This window comes from Apaloderma vittatum, unplaced genomic scaffold, assembly GCF_000703405.1.
Source record: "Apaloderma vittatum isolate BGI_N311 unplaced genomic scaffold, ASM70340v1 scaffold25297, whole genome shotgun sequence".
NCBI classification, from domain to species: Eukaryota; Metazoa; Chordata; class Aves; order Trogoniformes; family Trogonidae; genus Apaloderma; species Apaloderma vittatum.
This window is the reverse complement of record NW_009727092.1, coordinates 1-24,959: the sequence shown is the minus strand read 5'-3', so window position 1 is coordinate 24,959 and position 24,959 is coordinate 1. Positions and strand designations below refer to the sequence as shown.

General features: G+C 40.9%; 1 protein-coding gene across 1 annotated transcript; it reads left to right on the top strand.

Annotated features, from left to right (window-relative positions):
• Positions 1–634: 634 nt before the first annotated feature.
• Positions 635–19,740, top strand: TMEM57 (transmembrane protein 57; the record flags this gene model as incomplete). Its single annotated transcript, XM_009873563.1, has 10 exons — positions 635–837; positions 1,529–1,655; positions 3,597–3,720; positions 5,934–6,112; positions 6,582–7,077; positions 14,522–14,680; positions 14,874–15,056; positions 15,755–15,875; positions 17,190–17,364; positions 18,546–19,740. Coding segments are annotated over 10 exons (1,970 nt in total), but the record flags the coding sequence as incomplete, so codon positions are not given.
• Between the last annotated feature and the right edge of the window lie 5,219 nt (positions 19,741–24,959).

Below are 24,959 nucleotides of genomic sequence, written 5' to 3'. Positions count from 1 at the left end.
ATGAGGGAACATGGCTTTGAAATAATGAAAGAAATAGAAATTAGACTGTCTGGTCTCAAGTCTCCTGTACCCCCACCTTTCTGTTGTGGGGTTTTTGGGGTTGTTTTGTGGTGTTTAGTTGTTTGGGGGGGTTTTTTGTAAATGGATACGTTTACTTTAATGCAGATGTTTTCCAGTATAACTCTGCCAACAAAACAGTTGTCCTAACTGCTGTAGTTACAGGCTTAAAATATATCTCAGTTTATTGGTGTTGCAATTTGTGTTAAATGTGGAAAATGAATGAACATCTGCAGTCTGCTGAGGAGAGGGAACGCAGAAATTTCTGAGCTACAGGTGTGCAAGCTAGAAGAGCTGTGAGAGCTTACCTGTCGTCAAGACTTGGCTTTGTAAAAATCCCCTGTAAAGCTAAAGGGAGAGTGTTGATGAATGTCTTGTAACAGCAGTGAGCCTTCTCTTTCTTTGCAACTTTAAAAACAAATGCACCTGAACGTAATTAACTTCATTAAACGTGACCTGATTTTAAGGTAATAATAAAACTACCTAATTTGGACAATTATTTTGGATGAAGTTCTCTGATATATATTACAGTTGTCTATAGTTTTTATTCCCAAGTTGTTAATTTTTTTTAAAAAAGTCTCTACTGGAAATACTGACCTGAAATTACCTTCTTTTTTTTTTTTCTTTATTTTCTGCAGCACTTTCCTGTATCTGAAGTTCCTGGTAGTGTGGGCCCTAGTACTGTTGGCAGATTTTGTCCTGGAGTTCAGATTTGAGTATCTGTGGCCGTTCTGGCTCTTCATCAGGAGTGTTTACGATTCCTTCAGATACCAGGGTTTGGTAAGTAGAGCACAAAATTCCTATCGTTTTTAGAGAAGTCCCAAAAAGTTGCGGGGACAGCTAACTTAATGGTGCTAGTGATCGTTTTCACAAGAGGAGAAATGTTCAAGTGACGGGGTGACCTGTCTCTTCTCTCTTGACTTCATCTTTTATCTGTGGCAAGTGGAAGTGAACTATAGACTGATCACATTTTCACCGTAGGAAAATATGGTTTGAATTCCTGAGGTTAGTGCATGGGTTTAGATCCCTACCTAACAGGGTTTTCTTTAAAATAAAACGGAAGCCCTTGCCTCTTTAGCTATGTACTGCTCTTTCAGAGAGAGTAAATGACACTGCTGGTTGGTTGTTTGGGGTTTTTTTTCCCCAAAGGAAGAGTATAGTAATGGTAAAACTGTATCAACAGTGTAAATGAAAGCTCCAAACAAAATAATCAGGAATAAATGGAGCTGTTTGGAGACTTGCTGGAAGACTAGATGGGCAAAAATTCTCAAGCTGCACCTGTTCTCTCTTAATTGGCCAAATTTCTGCTTTCCTTGGCCTGACTGCTCCATTTCTTTGCCCTCATTATGGACAACACTAGTGTGTTTATGTTGAAATCATTGTGGTGTCACCATTAGTAACCTGGTAATATTTGCTGGAATAAACTGAAACATTTTCTTCTTTTCCTCCCCCCACCCCTCCTTTCTTTTAGGCCTTTTCAGTATTTTTTGTCTGTGTAGCATTCACATCAAATATAATATGTCTGCTCTTCATACCAATACAATGGCTGTTTTTTGCTGCCAGCACGTATGTGTGGGTACAGTATGTCTGGCACACAGGTAGGTCACTATTCTTTATTTACAGCTTACCAGCTTGAATATATGTCTTAGAGATTGTAGTAACGTGCAGAAACCCTCTTCTGTTTGCTCCCACATTCGTTTTAGTGCCGTTTGCTTTTGTTACTGTGCTGATTTGCACTTTGTGCATGTCTGGGGGCATTTTGTGGCCATCATGAGAGCTGGACCAGTGAAAGAGGTGTATAGACAGGAATTCTAAAAGTAAAAAAGAATATAAATATATATTCCTGATTGTAAAACACTTCTCCAGCAATTCAATGTAGAAAAACTTTGTGCAACAGTGCTACCGTGGCCAGTTTGGGTCGGTTCCCGTGGCTGTGTCCCCTCCCAACTTCTCGTGCTCCTCCAGCCTTCTTAGTGGCAGGGCATGAGAAGCTGAAAAATCTCTGACTTAGTTGTTGCTAAGTAGTGTTTATACTAAAAACATCAGTGTGTTATCAACCCTATGCTCATACTAAATCCAAACTGCAGCTACTAGGAGGAAAATTAACTCTATCCCAGCTGAAAGCAGGATACCTTCAATTTAAAAAGGTTCAGGAATAAAACTTGATTTTTGTTTTTGTTTTTCTGAGGTATCTTTTAACTGTTCAAGTCCTTGGGATCTGGGGCTTTTGTAATATTTCCTGTTAGACTTGCCCTCAGATCCCAAGAATTTTGCAGGATAGCTCGGATCATTTCTCAGCTTACAGGTGAAAGCAGTCATCTTCCTGACAAGTTAGTCATTTAAAATAATGATGATGTGGGAGCTAATGGAAGGTACTGTGAACCAGTTGCTGCCCCATTTAAGATACATAGAAAATCTAGAGTTATTTTTAGAATTGTATTAATACGTTAAAAGTGTTATCTGAAGTTGTTCTCAGGGTTGATGTTTAGAAACCCTGAAGGAAAAACCTGATGGGCCAATTTTCACTGTAGCTGTTAAGACTGTTTAATATTCTAATGGACTGCAACCTTAGGGATTCTTTTTTTTTCCTAAAAGCTTATCTAAGTTGATGAGAACTTGACTTTTTTTTTTTTTCCTGGAAGTTATGATCTTTTTTAGGTGGTATCTCTGCCTACCTGTAGTGTTGAGTCCCTTTAAACTGCTGCTAGAGGTGTCTCATTTATGCAGAGTGCAGCTGCTCAAGAGAGACCAGAGACCGCAGTAAATAACATCAGGCTCTCAGAGTAACGCTGCTCTTAGTTTCCAACTGGTTGCCAAACCTGCACACAGGGTGTTGGTGTCAGTGTGGAATCAAGAACTTTGTTTATTCTTAGGCAGCTCGTGGCACGTAGCTGGAATTGATTGGCAGTGGCTGTATTGCCAGCAACAGCGGGGGCTCTCCGCTGGCCCCGAGGTTTGAGACCTTACTTTTGCCTGGCTGCTGTTTTTCTTTCTGGCCAGTAGTGCTGGGGAGAGAAATCAATGTGCTGCCCTCAGGGTTCCCCTCCTGCAGAGTTCTGACTGTATATGGAGTAACGAGGACGGTGCTTACTCACTCCTGTTTTCTCAGCTGATGTGCTCGCCGCTGCTACTAAGAGATACCTAACTTGGAGTGAAAAAGTAGTCCGAGCTTAGCGCTTCTGACTCAAAGATCTTAAGCTGAACCATTACCTCATCTGCTGCAGTTTCTTCCATCTGAGTTCCTTCTCTGTGTAGGGTTCAGTGCCAAGCTATTTCATTAGCTGTGCGTCTGTTATTTTTCACTGATGCCTTATAAAAGTAATCAAGATAAGGAGGCAAGAGTTTAGGGTTGGTTTAAAATAAAAACATCCTAGATACTTTATTTGGGAAAAAAAAAAGCAAATGCCTCTTACAGTTTCCTATGTGTCTGCCTGAAAATTCCCTTGGACTTTTGGAATGTTTTAAAAATAACTTTAAAATAGTTGCTGCTTATAATATGTTACTAAGGTATTTCTCTGATTTTTCTCTTCTCTCAATAGAGAGGGGGGTGTGCTTACCAACAGTATCACTGTGGATACTTTTTGTTTATATCGAAGCAGCCATTAGATTTAAAGATTTAAAAAACTTCCATGTAGACCTTTGTCGTCCATTTGCAGCACACTGGTAAGTGTTGTGTGGGTTTTTTTCTCCTTTTTTTATTAACCTTTATTTCACTCTTACCAACAAATTAACATTGAGGTCCTTCTGGTTTGGTTCAGGGTTTGGCTGCTCAGTTCTCCTCTGGCGCATCTGTCATTAAATATTCCAGGAGAAATGTATGCGAAACATGAACCAAGTGAGCTGTGGAGAGTTTGTAGCATGAATATTTGTAGCATTTATTGAAAGTTCTTGTCGTCAGTGTACAAATCTTGTATTCACGTATTGAATAGGTGGTAAAAGTAGCAAAAAAATATATATTCACGGATAATTTGTGTATCCCCTTCTGAAATTTTTCTTCTTTTTTTATAACAAAGCACTCCTTCCCCCTCCAGTGAGAAGGGTTCTCATGAACGTCTGAGTTCATAATTCACCAGAGGAAGTGAATAAGCTTCAGGTTGAAAAGCATGACAGAAAATAAATAACAAGCACTCCTTGTTACACTGCTGCTTTGGAAGTGCTAAGAGTGACTTCGGACAAAAGACTTACCTGCAGAGTATCTTCATCTGCAGGAAACACACGTTTGTTCCACAAGTTTTTAGTGTAGTAGGCAGTGATTGGGCTACGCTTGAAATGTGTCCTGTTTTTTTTTCCTTTGGTCCAGTTCCCTCCGATACAGCCTCCAGTCAATTAAGGCATCTGTCATTTTAGTTTATCTTGTCTACGCTGTGCAATAAATCCTTTAAACACTAATTAAATTCTGTAATAGGTTACAAAAGCACTTCAGGAGCTGCGAAGAAAGGTCTCTCTGCTGCTGAATTGGATGCAAACGTTTCAGCTTGTCGTCAGAGTGTCAGAGCTGTAGCTACAGCTGCCTTTACACGGCGTTACAAGAGAAGCATTGGCAGAGATAATGTCAGATGCATATGCAAATGATCCTTGCATTCTGGCAGCTTGCTTAGAAACGGAATTTGCACAAGTGCTATTACTGAGCGAAGAACGAGAAGTTTTTTAATGGTTAATAGTCATGTGCATCTGGATTTTCTTCTGATCTAGGATACCCTTGGTGTTTGAAATGCAACTTTGCTGTGCTTTGTGAAAATACTTGTCAGGGTTAATATTTTTATACAGGGATGTTTGCCAGTTGATCAAGTATCCTTGTAAATAAGTGCGCTAACGTGAGATGTGAGTGTTCGGTAACGGTTCGGTTGTCACAGGCTAATAAGAATACTTAAATTCCGCGTGCCGAAGCTGACACGCGAAGCAGTAATTTCAAAGTTCTGTTACGCATCTGTCATCCCTGTCAACAAACGGAGTTGCGGAGCTGGGCTGGAAGTGCAATTTTTCATATCTTATCTGGCAGTAAGATAAGTGGAAGAACCACGTTTAGAGATGAGATGGTTTTTGCTTACAGCTCCAAGGTCAGCCTTTTAAACGAGGAATTCCCAAAGGCTGGCTGTGGCTCGGGAGAGGTGTCTGCCTTGGGGCCACCCTCAGCAGAGGCAGGTGCTGGCTGAGGCTTTACCTCCAGGGTCACGTGTGGCTGGACCAGGCGACGGCCGCTGGGCTCTCAGCCCTGGTGTCCCCCGGGCACGGGGTAGCCCCAAAGCTGGATGTGCCAGCGGCTTCGCCAGCTCTTACTTCTCAGCCTGTGCTGCCGTGAGACGGTGTCCCGGGGCCTCCTTCAGCGGCGGTATTTTGGAGAACCGTTGTTTTGTCTCAGCTTTAAATGGTGGTGGAAAAGGGATCTGCTCTTCATTTCTGAGTTTAAAGGATGGGGCTAAGGATCAGCTTCTCCTTTCACTGTTTAAAGCATCTCCCAGTTTAATGTCTCGCAGATTACATGGCCCTTTAGGAAAAAAACTTGGGAACTTCTGCTACATTTGGCTGTTATCTCCTTAAAGGATGCATAATTCCTGTTCTGCTGCTTGTCTAAAAAGCTGTCTTTGCTGGGCATAGTGCAGTTGCTTTGTCGTAATCCTTTAATCTATGCCACAGTTAATTGCTATCTGTAATGAACTGTAATTTTATCCTGATAAAGAAGTGCCTACGTTTTTGAATTGTAGCTTTATTGTAGTGCAGCAAAAAATGTTTTTATATATAATTTTCTGTGAAAAGTTGTAATCCACATGTATTCATACCTGTATAATTTATGATTCGTATCTCTCTACATAATTATTATTTATTACTTTGCTCTTACGATTACGTTTTGAAGAATAATGTTGGCGCTTTTTTCCTAGCATTGGCTACCCTGTTGTGACTTTGGGCTTTGGCTTTAAAAGTTACGTCAGCTACAAAATGCGTTTAAGAAAGCAAAAAGAAGTGCAGAAAGAGAATGAGTTCTACATGCAGCTTCTCCAGCAAGCTCTGCCCCCAGAACAGCAGATGCTACAAAGGCAAGAGAGGGAGGCAGAGGAAGGCAAGTTACGCTTATTACTTAACATGTTTGCTATTATCTGCTAGTTAAAAAAAATAAAAAAGGAAGAGCTTCTTTAGTTTGTGTTGATTTGATGAAAATACGGTGAACTTGGGAACAGAGGAGCCAGAAATAAAATTATTTTGGCCGTGGTTAGTATGACAGTAGAAATGAATTGTGTCCTCTCTTTATTTCTTTATTAGCAACTGCATCAATCTAGTCAGTCGGTGCTCTCTGAAGCGATAGCATTTATTATTAAATCCCTTGGTTACGGTTTCCTGCCTGCAATGAGAAAAAAAGCCTTAAAATACCACGTGACTTCCGATTTTCTTTTCTAGATAGGCTCTAATAATGATTGTTTTCTGCTGAAATGACTGGTGTGTACTTAGTGACTTTTCTTTGTATGTCACAGCATCGATTGATTTAATGAACTGAGTGATTTTTTTTTTTTTTTATTTTGGTATTGCAGCAGCCAAAGGATTATCTGATATGGATTCCTCAGTACTTCTGCAGCACAATGGAGGCATTCCAGCCAATAAAAAATTATCTGCAACGTTGCCAGAGCTAGAATATAGAGAAAAAGGGAAAGAAAAGGACAAGGATGCTAAGAAACACAACCTTGGAATAAATAACAATATTTTGCAACCTGTAGACTCTAAAATACAAGAAATCGAATATATGGAAAACCATATCAATAGTAAAAGATTAAATAATGATCTTGTAGGAAGTACAGAAAACCTCTTAAAAGAGGACTCATGCACTGCCTCGTCCAAAAATTACAAAAATGTCAGCGGAGTTGTGAACTCCTCGCCTCGCAGTCACAGCGCAACTAATGGGAGCATCCCCTCCTCGTCTACTAAAAATGAGAAAAAACAGAAATGTGCTAGCAAGAGCCCAAGCACACATAAGGACTTAATGGAAAATTGTATTCCTAATAACCAGCTAAGCAAACCAGATGCACTGGTAAGGTAAGTTTGACCTGAGCGTTGTGTAACAGCCTCTCTTCTCCTCTCTTTGTTTCCATACATCAGATCTTCGTTTTTCTTAGGAAAATCTAACTTATGATCCCATAGAGCAGAGAGGGTTGTCTGGTAATGGAATAAGATTAGGATCTGAGCTGTGTTCCTCAATTTTGGCTTTGGGTTGCCACGCAGCCTCGAGCAAATCGCTTCCTTCCTACCTCAGAGCACGATACTTCCCTACCTCACAGGGGTGTTGTGGGGCGTAAGAAATAGCTTTGCCAGTCGTTTGGGAGAAGGCACAAGAGAAATGTGGAGAGTCGCTGTTCCCGAGCTCGCTGGGTGTGTTCTTGACAAAGCTTCCATGGAGTGACCTTTACAGCTCTGAGCAGTTCAGTCTTTTGGGGATTCCTGAACAAGTGTTTTGTCTTGCTTTTTTTATTGGGTTTTGTTTGGTTCCCCTGCCTCCCCCTCCCCGAAATGTTTGGCTTTTGGTTTTAAACTTCAATTCACAAATATAGGTGCAAAGTATCAGCTGCTGTGTAACTCCTTAAAGTGATAAGTTCAGACCCCTGCTTGCATACCTGCTGCCTTATTGCTTTAGGTACAGATCACCGGGATTTAATTTAGCTGCCTTCTAAGCTGTAAAGAGCAAAAAAGTCACATCTTGACGTTTGCTTATCTGAAGTTTAAATAAAGGTGTGTTTGTGAAATGCAGCAAGTAAGTCCAGCGTGTAAGTCCTGAGATACACAGTGTTGTCACATGTTACCAGAACAAGTACTTGTAAGTACGAGGTGGTGTGTCAGGGTTCAGAATGGGGTAGAGATAGGCCTAGACTGAAACTGTTGCAGTTATGCACTTTCCTACCGTTCCCAGCTTATGTCTTTTTCGTTTTCTCGCGTGCCGAACACTCTAAGCAGCAAATCCTTAGTTGGCAGCTGAAGTTCGCTTTCCCTGCAGGTACCTTTTGATAATTGGACTTTTGACTCTGGTCTGTCTCTGAGGATTTGTGCGATGTGAATACAATTACTTCAGTGAAAAATATTTTCTCCTCTGATAATCACTCTGCTATTGATTGGTGTATCTCAGCCAGTTAAATATCCACACTAATTGATACCGAATGGCTGCAGAGAACTTGTATGAAGCAAAGAAGAAACAAGCTAATCAATCTAAATTTTGAATCTAATTCAGCCAAGATTATTGAGATGCAGGTGGCTCTGTTTTCAACAAAGCTGCAGCTAAGGAAACACAGGACTGCTGTATTTGTATTTTCTGGAATGATGTGCCACACGAAGCATTTTGTCCCAAGTAGCAGTGACAAGGATTGAGATTTAAACCTCCTATGTTTTAAATTTTAAAGTACACATTGAAATTTTTATGTGCTGTGATGTGAGCTTAGACCGAGCAATCGTTCTATTTGTCCAAAGCGGGTTTTCTAATGCAGAAACGAGTGTACAATAATCCAGACTGTGTACTTAGAGAATTCTAGTTCCTCTAACACCGTGTAGCGATGGAGTACGCAGTTGGGGTACTCTGGACATGCCTTTGTGCAACGCAGCCTTACTCTGCCCTGAAAGTGAATTAAGCTACTTCAGTCTCTTGTTTGTCAAATGTTTCTGTGCGAGGCGTGGGTGTGATGTGGCTGTCGTGCCACAGATTTGTGTAGCTGCTTATTGTACACTGATTTCCCCATGCAGGCAAGCCAGGAGCACTTAAAACACTGGGGTGCTGTGTGTGGCTGCTCGCTGTTTCTTACAAAAGTAGATGACTGAAATCATTCATGAAATCTTGTTTCTGTTCAGATTGAGTAGGTGACTCCTACACCATGGAACCATGAACTTACCTGACAAATTGGAAGGGATGGAACGCACTTAAATTTAAAAATTCATGTTGTGTTTTTGATTTGGTTTTTTTTTTTTTTTTGACTCGTCACTTATCCCGTCCCTGGAGTGTAAGGCGTTTTTCATCATCTTTTCCACTTCCAGTAGTATTATTCATTCCCGTTATTAAATTTTTAGTGTGCATCAGTGCTGTACCCTGAAAGGGACTGTATGAGGTCCTGCGTTTGCGTCCAACTTTCAGATCGGATCTGCACAGCTTCCAAATAAAGATGCTTTTTATAACTTCTTGTCCAGCAGACTCGCAGCAGGATGTCAAAACCAAAAACTGCTTTCCTTTTGTGTTCAGAAATGAGTTCCCTGAGCTGACTAACCAGAATTAAATGTAAAATATGCCTTATGACTGCTAGGGACAGGGCATTTATTCAAGACAGAAAAGACGGGGATTTCTGAGAACAAGAGTCTTGCGTGCTCGTTAACTTTTTTGCTTAATTCCTTGATGTGATGTTTATATGCAAAAGCTGACTGGTCATTAATTGAGGGTTATGTTTTATAGATATTATTTGAAACAATAAGCTTTTATTTTTGTTCTCTCTGGTAAATGGCTAGTGCTTGTGTGTTTAGTTTTTTGGAGAGGAGCTGATCCCCGTCTCTAGGTGTTTCGGGGGGATTCAGGAGGCTCTGTCCCTGCTCAAGGTAACCTCTGTCCTAGCTGGAATTTTTGTTCCTACAGCTGAAACAAATATCGGCTGCTGAAATCTGCTGTTTGTTTGTCAAATGCTTAATAGTCGAATCTCTGATCTCTGAGCTGCTTATTTCCCAACTCTCTGGCAATTGGGCCATTGGAGGGACACCCTTGATACCCAGTGGAGGGATAAACGTGGTATCCCTTTACATTTCATGTTATTTATCAGCAGGTACAGCGCACGTTGGCTTCTTGTTGCCGTTTCACTGTCACTTCTGAGGTGCAGCAGGTTTTGTTCATGTTTTAGGGCCTCCATGTATGAAACAGGTCCAAGCTGTGATTGCTACAGGTTTATTTTTGTGTGCGTTGCGTATTACACAGCAATAATCACGTCCTGCCTCTTGGTATTTTCACCTTTAAAAAAAAGAAAAAAAAAAAAAACACACTGAAAAAACCGACCACACGCAAAAGACTGGCAGTGCAGCTTGGCAAAACTGTTTGTATCCGTAGAGATCTTGCCTTTGGCACATGAGGTGTTGAAACAAGCTGTCTTGTGTACTAATTATTGTCAGATATAACGAGGACATCTTCTGGGAATTGGACTAAGAAAAATATTGGTGAAGCAAGAGCTTGTCTGCCACATCTTATTTTGCTTTCCTAAAATTCCGTATTTACCTTCAGAGACGGACTGGAAGGTCGTAATGTAAATTTTTGCCCGTTTGGTGGTAATTATTGTGCCTCTTTTGTGGCACCACTGGTGTCCTAAAAGTGATGGCTGCTGCTTCCTCAGCCCCCTGCCTGACACGGCATTAGTACCCCAGCAGGCTTTCCGCTGGCAGCTGCAGCGGGGAAGGTGCTCAGTGTTTCCTGCAATATGATGGAGTGAAGGAAAACAGAGAATAGAAAAGCAGCAGAATTGGGAATGTAAATTAGAAATCTGGGAGACAATCCTTCCAGCAGACTGTTCTCAAGCCACTGTCAACAGAGCGCTTGGACTGTTCAGGAACAGAATAACCTTTTGAAATGCCATCTCCTTAAATCAGTTCTGTGGAGCAAAAAAAAATAAATAACTCTGCTTTCTCCCCGTGGATTACTGTCATCTCGGTAATGAAAAATGCTCCGAGGAGCTGCTGGTAACTGCGTATTAGTTAGAGCAGGAGAACGTCAGTGCCTCAAGGAAGTAGGTTCGCTTGTGCCAAGCGGTCGGGCTGAAACACAGCGAAGGAAAAAAAAAATCGAGTCTCAGAAAAGCATCTGAGTGCCTTCTGGGTCTTTTAAAACTTTAATTTTTTCTATAAATTGTGTTTACTTTGCAATTGCCAGGTGATTATGGGATTGCATTAACCGAGTAAACTAAGCCACGAGGACATGTTATTCCCCAGTTGTCAATACTTGGGAGGATTAAGCCGAATTGAGTTTTCTGAGTTGATTCATCAATCTTCCCTGAAGCATTTGGAAAAAAAAAACGCCTCAGTCTTGGAGGTGATTACCGATTAATTCTCTTCATCGCCGAGATCAGGAATGATATGTGGTAGTGCTGGGAAAAGGAAATGGGCAAACCTGCGTTTATAGTAATGACAAACCGAAAGAAATTGGCCGTGCTTGTATAAACAGCGCAATGTACTCATCTGCGACTAAACCCTCATTTTTAAAACCAGCCGTGGGTCAAAATGACTTGTAGTTTGTGCAGCAGTGGAGAGAAGTATCTTCTAGAACTCAAAACTTTTATTCGCGCTTCCTTTGTAAATAACTTTTTCAGGAAACCTAGAAATAAGCAAAAAATTAAATGATAGAAATAATAGTAAAAAAAAAAGTGCTGTCTTATGGGGTGATTTATCATTGTAAGAGTAGTGCAGACTGCACGGAGGGGAGCTGGGAAACTCCAGGCGCTACTCTGTGCTCGCAGCAGCGAAAGTTGCTTTTATGACATCGTAGTGGTTTACCTTGATGATACACTTTCATTTTACGAAGGAGGCAACAGAAAATGTTTTTTAATCTTCCTGTATTTTCTGTGGAAATGATGGATGACCTCTCTGTCTGTATACAGAGAAGACCTTTGACTTGCCGTTCCGCAGGAGAAACTTTTGGGGCTGAAAATATTTGATTAGACTTTGTAAGATGGCTAAAAGCGTAGTAACACTAGAGAACGCAGAGAGTATGTGTGGTTTGGAGGGGAGACTAACTTCATGTCTTTTTTTTTTTTAATGTGAATTTTTATTTCTAGTTATTTGTGGCAGGTCTGGGAGAGAAACCATAGAGGGATCATTTGGCCCTTGCGTTATGACGGATTAACTTCCTAACTTGTTTTAGGAGCATTTATTTGCTTTGTAAATCGCAGAAAACGTCTACTACAGCTATAGAAAAACTACAGCACAATGAAAAAGAGTAATGAAAATGTGGTAAAATCTTACTTCGAAGCTTATTTCTAAACAAGCCCATTGACAGGTAAATTTCCAATGGTTTTGTCTGCCGTTGGCTCGGAAGAAATTTTCTCTGTATTAATTCTGTCCCTTTGGAGTTACACTGCAATGGTTATTCAATCTTTCTATGTGGATTGATCGTATTTTCCGTACATTATTCTATCTTTTAGCCTGTTTAAGTCAGGTCATCTATGCTGACAGGGGCGACTGCTTCACACCAGGATAAAAACTCTTTAGGTGTGCTTTCGCCTGTGCTGAGGACAGAGGGAGGCTGTGGCTTGTGGCCTCGCGTTTCCTCCTGGTTTGGAAAGCAGACGTCCCCTCTGCTCGCGTTTGGGTGCGCTCTGCGCGTCGCAAAGCTTTCATCTTTCTTTTCAGCCCAGTGTGGACCAAGCCCGTGAGCACGGCGGGTACCGAGCCCTCGGTGACTTTTTTAACCAGATGGCTTGAGAAGTTTGACCTAATGTCAGCGCTCTGTTGGCAAAAATACAAATTGGGCTCGTCCTGTGCCAGCGCCTCTGATTTATTTGGGCTTTACCTGATCAAGTGCTGCTTTTTCTGGAATTTCAAATACCCAGAATAAATCCTGGTATATCTTATTTGAGCAAGTTTGACATAGTTACGAGGAAAAGACTATTCACAGCTCTCTTATTTTCACAGTTACCGTTTTATCATAGACAATGTTGGTGAAATCCTTTATGGATACTTGTCAATGTAAAATGTGATTTATGTGCATCCCTTTATGCTGTCGTACTGACCATTTTTTTCATGTATTTATGAAAACCTGTATTAAAACCAACAGGCAGCAGTCTGTTAATGCTTCTGACAGCATCTCACTCTTTTCAATTAATAAGTTTGCCCTAAGACACTTAGTTACTACTTACTGAAAGATTAAACTGAACTATCATCACCCAGTGTCTGTCCAGTTTATCCCTTAACGTACCAGACACGATGTAAATATGTACCTGATCATGTCTGCTGATGGGCTTCCCGTTTTTGGTTTGCGTGCTGTGGTTACACAGTTCAGTGGATTTTTGGTTAGGCTTGCAAATTCTTTTCCTCCTCTGCAACAGAGTACAAGGTGTTGAAACGATTTGTGGTCTTCAAAACGAAATGTGTGTTTGCTTTGTACTGTTTCGGTTTGCCTACCGAGCATAAGTTGGGCTTTTCTCTTTTGAAAGATAACATTTGACCACATTTTTTTCCTATTTTTAAAGGAATTCATCTTACCAGTAGGGCAGCTCAAGTACAACTAGAAAGAGCGCTCAGTAGCAGGTGGGATGTGAGCATCTGACAGACCACGCTCTTAGGTTCTTTCTTGCTGATTCTTTACCCCATAGCCCCCTTTGGTGCAGTTTTAGCCTGTTATAAATGTACTTTTATGAATTTCAATTATTCCACATTTAACCTCTTGACTCATTCACCCAGGATATTCTTACGCCTCGTCTCTTGCGTCTCTCACTGGTGTTTTAGGCGGAGATTTTCCTGCCCTGAAGCCCACAGGAGCAAAATGTTTTCCCTGTTCTAGTGAATGTCAATCAGGGCAGTTCATTTTGGCTTGTGTGACTATTTTCCCCAAGCCTTAATGTTTGACTACCGCTAAATCGGCGTGGGACTTCAGGAAATAAAACCATCCGCGTTATGAGCACTTAGAAACTTTGAAATCAGGAGCTGGTGGAGCAAATGAGGTTTATGTGTGAATGGCTGAGAGGTGTATTTGCTTTAAATAAGTAACACGGTGTCTGTGAAAATCGGTTAATTATTTGCCTGTGATGTGTTTTTATTCTAAGAAAAATCGTATTTTGAAAATAAGGGGAAAAATAAAGGTGAGCTGGGTGCCTTTCTTTCAGAAACTTGTATTTTATTTAACCAGTTTTATGTGAAAATATTTTAATAAGGTTGCATGAGTCTTCATGAACTTTTTAAACGTACCGTTGTGTCTATAGCAGATGGTCTCTGTTCAGTAGCAATTAAAACTAAATTTACTGACTCCTGAACTGTGGGTGATTTAACACGTACTCTATTCAATATGCACATCATATGCTTCCAGAAAAAAGAAACACATTTAGGTGAAAATTCAGCAATTTGTTCCATAGCTGAGCTATAACTCGCAAATGAAACGCATAATTTGTCAAGAGAAGTAAAATTTGTTAATATATGCGCCTGTCCATGCTTGCAGTTTCTTAGACTTGGAGGGAAAAAAATATAATTCCTTAGAATTTGGTTTACAACTCTGGACTGCGTGGAGGAAAACAAATTCTGTGGGAGGTTATGAAGTGTGTGCGTAGCTATACATAAAGCTATATATGTATAGTTATATAAAACATTATTCTTATTATTTAGCAAGGATAGACATAATTTCTAGGAGTTGATTATTTTAAGCATGAAGGCTTTGGGGAGGTTGGCAGGTGGTGTGATATTTACTCCGTTTATTTTTATATAACGTACTTGAACCTTTGGGTAACAGGGAAGCAAAGTTGAAATTGTCTTTTCAAATTGTCTCTCTTAGGTTGGAACAAGATATTAAAAAGTTAAAGGCCGATCTGCAAGCGAGCAGGCAGATTGAACAGGAGCTCCGTAGTCAGATCAGTTCTCTGACTAACACGGAGCGGGGAATTCGGTCTGAGATGGGACAGCTCCGACAAGAAAACGAACTGCTTCAGAACAAGTACGTGTTTCTCCACAGTTGTGGAAATGAGTCGCTCTTGACTGTAGTTTGGTAAAGGGGAAATATTATGTTAAGACTCTACGGAAGTTGAGGCACTTGTCTGCAAATCCAGCAAGGCTCATTTGGGACCATTGACTGATTTATTTTTACAAAGTAAGAACCTCCGTTAAATCCCATACCTGTTACCTTCCAGATTACACAATGCTGTACAAATGAAACAAAAAGACAAACAAATGATCAGCCAGTTGGAGAAGAAACTAAAGGCAGAGCAGGAGGCACGAGCCTTTGTAGAAAAACAATTAATGGAAGAAAAGAAAAGAAAGAAGTTGGAAGAAGCAACGGCTGCACGTGCTGTTGCATTTGCTGCTGCTACAAGGTACCTTGGTTCTACCCTAGAAGCAAGCTCAGCTCCGGGAAATTACTGAAATGTGACGACATGCAAATTAAATGTGGTTTGGGGAGCACTGGGGAGGCATTTTTCCACTCTTCTATATGTAAAGGAGTACTCTGTATTTGATTCAAAAAAACCCAACCCAAAACTAAAAGCAACTTTGTGTGTTGAGGCAGGAGGAGGACTGGGAGATCTCCTTCCATGAAGCTGAGCCTCAGTGCTCCTGTACATTAATTATATTTACGGGATGTGGAGGATCAATATGATCTAAATTACCTGCTCTGCCCTGATTGTGCTGGCAGAGAGATGTTGTACCTCGGGTGGGTCAGTCTGCTTTGAAAAAAAGGCACATCCTCTTCCCTGTGGGGACTGTGAATCCACTATGTTGGCCAAAATACTGTCTTGCAGTGCGCCAGATGTCTAATAAGAATTATTTCTGCTTTTCTATTCTGTATATTTCATAAATACTCTAAATTTCCTAATAGGTGAGGCCTAACACTGAGTAACTTTTAACAGCTTTTTGCATTGTTGTGATAAAGGAAATTTTCTTGCTGAAAAGAACCAAGTTAGTTTCCTCCCTTTTGTCCTTCAGCTTTTGTATTAATTTTCGTGTTATAAACAGTTCAGGAATGACAGGCTCAGTCTTATTTCATCTTCCTCTCTTTTAATGTTTTTGTCTGCAGAGGAGAATGTACCGAAACTTTACGAAATCGTATCCGAGAGCTGGAGACAGAGTGCAAGAAGCTAACAATTGACATAAAGCTGAAAGAAGATCAGATACGAGAACTAGAAATAAAAGTTCAGGTAATGAGAAAGCACCAGTGGCTTAGATCAGCATCACAATGAGCGCTTTCAGCCCTGGAAATTGGTGGGTCTGCATAAAAGGCAATCAACACCTTCAAGAATTGTGCTTTTCTGAGGTGTCTTTCATCAAGGCTTTGTAAGAACGTGGGTATGAGAGAGGTTGATAGTCTCAGCTCCACACCGTTCGATTGTTTAAATTGTGAGATTTTTTGTTTGTTTGTTTTTATTGAAAGCGCTTGAATATTGCAAGTATGTTGTGGTAAACTCACAGCAGACGTGTTGTCTGACATCGTAGAATTTAAGAGCTGAAATGTGTGAGCCGAAGTTGACCTTATTCCTTTCGAATATTCATTCCTAAAGATGGACTGGGGCTGTTAACTGATAATTTGCCTGAATATGTATTTTTATTGTCTTGTGGTCTTTTAGACACTTTACAATCCACCTGGTGTAGCCAACAACTTGTTTCCAAATAACATCTGTAGCTGCCTTGTTCCCAGGTTTAGCAAACCCTTGAAAACAAGTGTGGCTCATCCGTGGAGCTGTTGAGCAGAGGTTTCAAATAAATAAAACCAGCTATAATCAAGCTTTTAAATTTTATTAGCATCTTCAAACTGTTAGAGAAGCTTTCTGTTACGGGCATCAATAATTTTTTTTATTATATTGTTTCTGCATTTAAAGGTATAGAAATCTTTTGTGTGTATAATATATATTTTTTTTAAGTCAAAATGTTAGTGTGCACTTCCCAGCCACAAGGCACCAGTCTCTTCTATGCAAAATACTTGCTCCCCTCTCTTCCCTTTTCTAAATTTCTCGGTTTGCCACCCAGCTAGGTTCAACAGATTCTGAGACAAAGAAATCCCTCTCATCAACCAATTGATACAGCTTGAAATGCTTATTTAGTCTGGCTTTAAACTGCCTGGTGGGAGGTCGGTCCCCATTCCAGCTGCTTTCTTGTGGGAAATGTTTCCACGTCCCCCAGCCTGGCCAAGAGCTCTTTGTGGCGGCTCGGCCGGTGCTGGAAGCGCGACGCAGGGTGGAGGCTCTCGATACGGGTGATGGAGGGCAGAGCAGCAGAGTACATGGTGCTCGCTCACCACCCTGTAATTCTGCCTCGTACAATAGGGCTTTAATTACTCGTCTGATGGTCGTGTGTAATTACTGGAGGTAATATTACAGTGTCCTTAATTAACGATCATTTTAATTTTACAGTATTAATGCCAGGCCCACCGGTGTGCTTGGGGAAGAGAGGAGGCTTCTTGCTATATCTCATGTGGAAAGTCGATGAGAATAATGTTTGTCTAATTACTCCTGCAGGAGCTGCGGAAGTACAAGGAAAACGAGAAGGATACGGAGGTGTTAATGTCAGCGCTTTCAGCCATGCAGGATAAAACACAGCACTTAGAGAACAGCCTGAGTGCAGAGACCAGAATCAAGCTGGATCTGTTCTCGGCGTTAGGAGACGCAAAACGGCAGCTTGAGATTGCCCAAGGTAAGGTGGGGTAGCTTAATTCAACACTGCCTGAAACCATGAAAATACAACAGAAAGAATATCCCACGTTTTTATTTAGGAGGGGGCTATGGGCCCCGTGCAGCGTTTCAGCTTTCGGTGGGGTTTTTTTTTGTGTTTTACAGCTTTGTAAGTGGGAGCCTGAGCAACCCAGCTGCCCTAATCTCCCCAAGCTATTGAACTACAGATACTAAATGTCGAGATAGGCGCTTACATTAATTTATGATGCTTTTCTGCATTTCTATGAGCCATTGCCTTAAAGCTGGAGAACTTCTTTTAAAGAACTAGAAGATAAAATAATAGTTGCTGTCTAGTAAGTCCCTATCCTTGAACCCTAATAAGATTTTGGAACTCCTGGAGGAAATATAACCTACATGTGTGGGGAAAAGGTTAACCCAACCTGTTTTAAACTTCACGCTGGTGCTCAGATCCTTGTTGGTTGGCTCTTGCTGCCACCAGAGGGAGCATGAAACCCGTATAAAACCTTGGAGGCTCTGCTTTGTTCAGCTGGGCAAAATCAAGTAACCTTGTAATTTAGTACCTGTTTAATTTCCTTGAAGAAGTTTACTTGGTTGCAGAACTTGATTGGAGTGAGAAACGTTTTTGTTTTATTTCATGGGTGTTTCTATTTGCATCATTTCCTAAATGGCTGTAGTGACATCATGAGGGTGCCCAAAGCAGGGCTAGAAAAACGATGAGAAGGGGACAATTTGGGAAATCATAGAATCCTAGAATGGCCTAGACTGGAAGGGACCTTAGAGATCATCTAGTCCAACCTCCCTGTCGTGGGCAGGGACGCCACGTCTCGACTAGACCAGGCAACACCTGGGGACCGAGCGGGAATGAAGTAACACATGTAATAAGTAAGGCTTGTGCTCCTGGGAGGTGCGTGTAAAATGTGGACGGAGAAGTGTGGAGAAGCGTTGAGCCACAAAAAATAATCTTTTGGTGTGGAATCCAACCAAAATCTAATGGAGCCGCCGCGTTAACGTGGTGACTAGAGGTAATTAAAAGTAGTTCATCAACGCAAACCAGGCATTAGGCGAGTCGTGCTTTTGCTCCGAATGTCTGGACGTTTCGCGTCAGCGGCTCGTGTCGATGAAGGGTTGGCGGTGGGCGGCAACGCGCTGCTGGTTCTAAGTGATGTTATTTGCTGTTTTCAGGGCAAATCATTCAAAAAGATCAGGAAATCAAGGACCTAAAACAGAAGATTGCAGAAGTTATGGCGGTAATGCCCAGCATAACGTACACTGCAGCCACCAGCACTCTGAGTCCTGTTTCCCCACATTACTCTTCCAAATTTGTGGAGACCAGCCCTTCTGGACTTGATCCCAATGCCTCTGTTTATCAGCCCTTGAAGAAATGAATGCCAATTTTTCTTTTTGCCCAGTAATTTTGTCATGCTGAAGGCATCACACAGGAGTGTCTCTTGCAGTCAAGATGAAATTGTATTGTGTGAGACTGTATTCGTTGTCATGTAACAGGATTAAAAAAAAAAATCTGGATTGACTAGAACTGCCCATCAGTTTTTCTTGTAAATTTTTAGAAAACCTCACAGAACTTTGCAATTTATTTTCCTTGGCCAATGCATTAAAAACAATTCTTGGTTTTCAAGTAGCCGATCTTGCCTTTTTATGTACTCTTGCATGGTTTCCTCTTGAAAAATACAGGGCTTTGCTTGATTTTGAACCCTTTCTTTTTTTTTTTGTTTTTTTTCCCCTAATAATCAGGTCAAATTTGCAGACTCATTCAGGAATAGTGAGTAAAAACCTTTAGTTTTTACAGGGAAAGGGTTAAATAATCTATCAAAGCTTTGATTTATAGATGTATTCAATACAAATACGTGATGTTGCAGAAGATAATTTGATTACCCCTCAAAGGACCAAACAAATTTCAGGGGCGTTGTTCAAGGGAAAGAATAAGAGACTAGATGATGATGTGACGGTGGTTGTCGCGTGAAATATATTTATATTCCCATTGGTGTTTTTAGTCATTGAGAATTGCTCACAGTCTTGTTCACAGTGCCTTGGGAAAAGACATTTCAAGAGGAAACTTGATAGTTTAAACTATTTTTTCCCCCTTCACTGTCATCTAGCTTATGTATCAAGCTCATTACAGAGTCTACTGCAAATTGTACGTGGTAATTGGGATGTTCATTATAAACCAAGGTTACATCTTCTGTTTATTTGGATACAAACTCCGCAGTGTTCTGTAACTTGCCTTGATTATACTGCGTCGTGGAAGGCACAATATTAATGCAGGAAGCGTTATTGTGAAGGCGGAACTGTGCAATGTACTGTATACAAGAGACTGTAAAGCTGGCTAATAAAAGCTGCAGTTCTGGGGTTTTTTTTTTTATTTTATTTTATTCAACCGTGGTTTACACTTGATATCACCTTGTGTTTGACAGTTTAAATGGAGCTGAATATTTTTCAGCCGTTGTGCCAAGGAGTTTTTAAGGAGTTTTAAAGGAAACTCATAAATTGCACAAAGGTTTAAGTTAAAAAATATATCTTGTACATTGATAGAAAGTGTTTGCACTGGCAGCTTCTGAAGGGTTTTGGCTTTTTTGAGGGTGGGGATTGAAGGGGTGGGAAGCCAAATTGGATTGGAAGTGAGCAGAATTACAAACCCAACATTAACGAGATTGCAAACGTGCGGTGGACTCTGGAAGGGCAAAGTTATTGAAAGAATTTTAAGGAGAAAAAAAAAGTTTCATGTTAATTGGCATGTACGCCTCTTCCAAAAAAAAAAGTAGGACACGCAAGTCAATAGAAGTGTTAAAATTTCATCATTTTAATCACAGATATTCTTTTGGGATAAAACTTCTAGCTTTAGCCAGGTGTGCATGTTGCTGTCATTTGCATTTTTGAATCATCTTGTGTAATTGTCACCATGAAAGTGTTACTCAGAAATGTCATAAGGTTTTTCATCTTTGTGCAAAACATGAAATATTGTCACTGACTTTTTGTGTTGAGGTTCCCCCATTTTGCTGCCTACTTTGGCACGATTTTCGTTCAATACTTGGTCTTGGCTGCATTCTTTTTTTCTGTGGGGTTTACAAAGAATAAACATTTTCTTGCAGATAAAAAATAACTTTTTTTTTTGCCTTTTTAACTGACCTGATTTAGCCTGGTATAAAGAATACATTTTCTTTAAAGAACACTCTTATTCCCAGGTAAGTTCGATTTTCCAACAGAGCTTTGCTTCTGTGAAACAACAAAAGCAAAGCTGAGGTGGACGATTTGGAGGTTTAAGCATCGCCCTTGTCTAGATAAAAAGAAAGAACAGCTTGTCCCTGATTTTCAGTGTGTATGCTTAATTCTCTTAGCAGCCACAGTTCCTGTTGTAAAAAAAAAATATAAATTATTGGGAATCCTGCAGTTGTATTTGGGTTAAATGAGCTGAATTCTACATCTTTGCTTTGGCGACTGCCGTAGCCGATCCCGACGTGGGTGTTCTCTGACTGCATTAGGCCTCCAGGTCAAACTTTTCAGGTACCAGGAAATTCCAACATCATTTATTCTGAGATTCTGCTCCAAGCCCTGCCAGAACCTCCCTTTTCCCTGAGGACACGTGTTTTTTTTTTTTCCTTTTTTTTTTTTCTTTTTATCTCCTTCTCACCACCAGTCTGATGATACACAAAGATAATTTCCTAATCCAAATACATTCTAGGTAGGTTTGCAATTTTAACAGATCACATTGCAACGCAGCAGAAGTTGCATTCTCCAGTGCCCTCCTTGGTTTGACTGGGAATGTCCCTTCAGGAAAGGTGAACGTATTTGCAGGCACCAGCCTGCTCTGCAGGCGAAGTGGAGATAAATTAAGCACTCCAATCTTATACCAGCCAACCTCTGGCTCTTTTAAATATTTAAATATGTCTGAAATGGAAAATATCTTAATGACTCATCATAAATTGTACTTGCAAGATTAATACGGGGGGACTTTAAGAACGTCAGACTGCAGAAGAGTCACGTAGGATATTCTGTTTTTTTCTACAGTCAATTTTGAAATATTACTGCAGAATAAATACTCCTGAGAGAGCTGCCAAAGATAAACTGAAGTATCCAGGACTTTTTCCAGCCAGCTTAAGTCTAGGAAGAGAAGGTAATGAAAGGACAGGGTTTCTGTATAATGGTTTTGAGCACCTCGGGGCTTATCCTCACTAAAATTTTGAGTGAAAAGCAGCATAATTTTATTTTTAATATTTAACGAAAAGCTCCTTTATTCATAGAATCTGTTCTATAACTGTGCTAAGATGTACTAGCTCCCTTTTCTTAGCATATTTCGTGGTGATGGGGAAGGGAGGACTTATTGAATTTGATCTCGTTTCATCAAGTAACTTCCAGACAATAAAAAATCACTGCTTTGGCTGAAATGTCCTCTGTGGCCGGATGGAAGTGAAGCGGGAGATGCCATCTGCAGAGCAGGAAAGCGGTTGAACTTCCGTCTGTCTTAAAGTAGCGATTTCCTCGCGAGTGTTAAAGCAGAGCAAACTTGTGGTGCGTTTTGCCTTTTCCTTTCTTAATTGTTAAATCACTTTAGGAAGTTGTTTGCTTACCCCGGTGCACACTAGCCCAGCTGCCTCCAAGGCAGTTTCTTTGAGCAGAAGCAAACCCGCCTTTTGGCATTTCCTCACCCTGTCCTCGTTGTGCCCAGGAGCTGGCACGTTGTTACTGATCTCATTTGTATGCAAGAGATGGGGGGTTTTTATTATTTTTTTTTTGCACTTCAAAATAAAAATCAGACTCTCTTCAGTAGCATTGGGTAGAAAACGCTCTGTTAAAAAGTTTAACCCTTTTCCTTTACCAATAGCAGCTGCTATTGAGAATAAGACTGCTCCCAAGGTCGGCATCTGCAAGTGGAAGGAGAGCCTGACGCAAAGTTTTGCGCTTCGCCTTGTCCGCGCAGGTTTGGGTCCTGCTGGCGCTGAGCACCGCTGTAGTGCAGCAACTCGATCATCTGCAGCAGTAAGTTGCTGGGATTTGAGGAGGGTTCGGTGTTTATTTTCTATTAAACTTACAGGTTTTAGTCATAAGCTCAACGGTTTAGAAGTAAACAGGAGTTGGTGTGCAGTGGGGGATGTGTTCCTCCACTACTGGACGCTTCCTTGTGTTGCGGCCTGGAAGTCAAGGTCAGGAAGAGACCTTCAGCAAGTTAATACATAATAGATTATAAAAATGAAATCTGAGATGCCACAATATCTTAATTGAATCAGCTTCTGCGATGCACTAATATTATCCCCAACCGTTTGACTAAAGCATTTCTAACGCAGGAGAATGGCCAGAAAAAAAGGGGCAAGAGTTTCTTTCAATCAGGTTCAACTGTAAGTGGCTCATTTGCCTGTCGTCTCTCTGAGGGGTGATTACGCTGTTCTAGAGCATGTTGTCAGGTTCAGAAAATACTGGGGCTTACTGCTTACAATGAAAATATGTCCTACATAATTAACACGAAATTATTTCCCATCAAGATGGAACGGGTAAGGACGATAATGGTTTGATTATAATAAAATAGTGGCAGTTAGTGAAAGTGTAGCCTGTTCTCTATGTTTCTGGAGATGCTGCAGGAGGGAGTACATTTTTGTGGGGAAATGCATCTTTTTCTTGCTTTACCCCAAAGCGCTGGCTTAACAATTTCCTTTTGCTGACAAACACAGCTGTAGCGCACTACCCTGATCATAAACCCAGTGTCAGCTTCAGGTGAATTTTCTTGTTCTGTGCTTTCAAGCCATTCCATTCAAAGTTTGATTGAGAAGTTCCTTATGCAAAATGCATGACGAGCATTTTAAAGACAATTTAAGACGGTGCTAAATCCGAGGGATTCTTGCAAGATTGAAATAACCAACATTTTACAGTCTCTATCTCCGTAATTGCTCACTTAATCTGATCTCTTTCCTCCTGCGTTTGCCACCGTGTTCTAACTTTCATTAACGTCGACTAAACAATTTGGCCTCTTGATGATCTTTTCAGGCAGCCTCTGTATTTTTTGTAACCTCTTCAGGTCTGTTGTCGCTTAAAACCATCTGTTTATCTGTAATTTATTTTTTTTTAAATAGACTTAGTGTGGTGGGGTTTTTTTCCTTAGACCTCTATGAATTATCTTTCATTGCAAGCAGCTTTTGTCAGGAGAAGATTTATGCTTCGTCTGCTTTTAGTCCCATTTATCAAAAAGCAAACTAAAGAGATTATGGAGGCCTGAATTAATATATTATCCTTAGAGACTCAAGTTTTAAAATATTGAATTGTTTTGATGGGGGGGGGGGAAAAGATGAGAAGTGAAGTAGTCTTTTGTTGGTGATTAGCTTCAAGCAAAAATAAAATAAATGTAAAAATCCAAATACTCCTAACTCAAGTAAATTTGGATCTGCAGCTACATGTTGTGGCTCGTAGCAATTTTCAGTGAAAATACTTGAGATCTGGAGGGCTCAAAGAAAACATGACTTGGAGTTTTCTGAAAGCGAGAACTTAAGGAAAAATACTTTATGTCCTCTCTAGAACAGCCACGAGAGGGCCCAGGATGCCTCGGAGAGCAAATTGTGAACATTACTCAGTCACCAGCACATTGGAAAAAAATTCCTCTTTTTAAACGAGCATCTGAATGTTATTTCATAGCCTTTCTGTCACGTGCAAGAATAGGGATTCATTTGGGGAAGCCCACAGAGCTCAGAAATACACGGATTTCTGTGACAATAAAAGTATAATCAATATACATTCTCTCCGTGAGAGACTACGTAGAGGTTCAAAGCGAGGGGAGGAAGAAGACATGACTTTATTCTCCATATCCACAAGTCTTTCTATTGCAGAAACTGAAGCAATATAGATCCTCGTTTGGAGTTTGATGCGAGCACAGGAAACCTCACACAGCGTGTACACCTGTGATTTCACCCGTCTTTGCTCCACGGCGACAGTGCTGCCTTCCCTGGGTGCCTGCCTGCTTCACCTGCAGCTCGCCACAGTCTTTGCCCTCAGGACACTGATATTACAGCTTAAATACCTTCCCTACAAGCCATTATGACTTTGCTATCCAAAAGCTGAACCATCACCTCCCGTAAAAGAAAGGTGTTGTGTAGAAATGCAGGAGAAAAACGTTCAGTCCTGGACCAAAGTCTAGTTTCTGATCCCGTATCTGAGCTCTTAGTGCTGAAAGCGAGTTGCCGGCGCTCCCCTCTGTGCGCAACGGGGTGCGTGTGGCGTGTGCCTTGACTTGTGTGGAGGAGCTGGCTTAGATTTCTGTTGGGAATAATTCTTCTCGTTAAAGTTCAGCTTCTAATAAAAGATGCCCAACATCAAACGTCACCTCATTAAAAATACTCTGTTTACAAATACTCTCTTTTAACCTTTGTATCAAATTTTAGCAGGAGGCAGAGAGAGGAACCACAGCGGTGCTGTAAGCTGTCCTGTTAACACCCTGTTGTGGTGGAGCTGACCTTCATTAGCTCATTCCTTTGGCTTCCTCATTTAAATGCGGTTCTCTCTGAACTCGGTGCTGTGTCTCCTCCTCTGGCATGTACAGCTGCACAGCGGGACCGAGCGGCCTGGGGGGTGGGAGGTTGTTCTTTTAAGAAGATGAGGAGGATT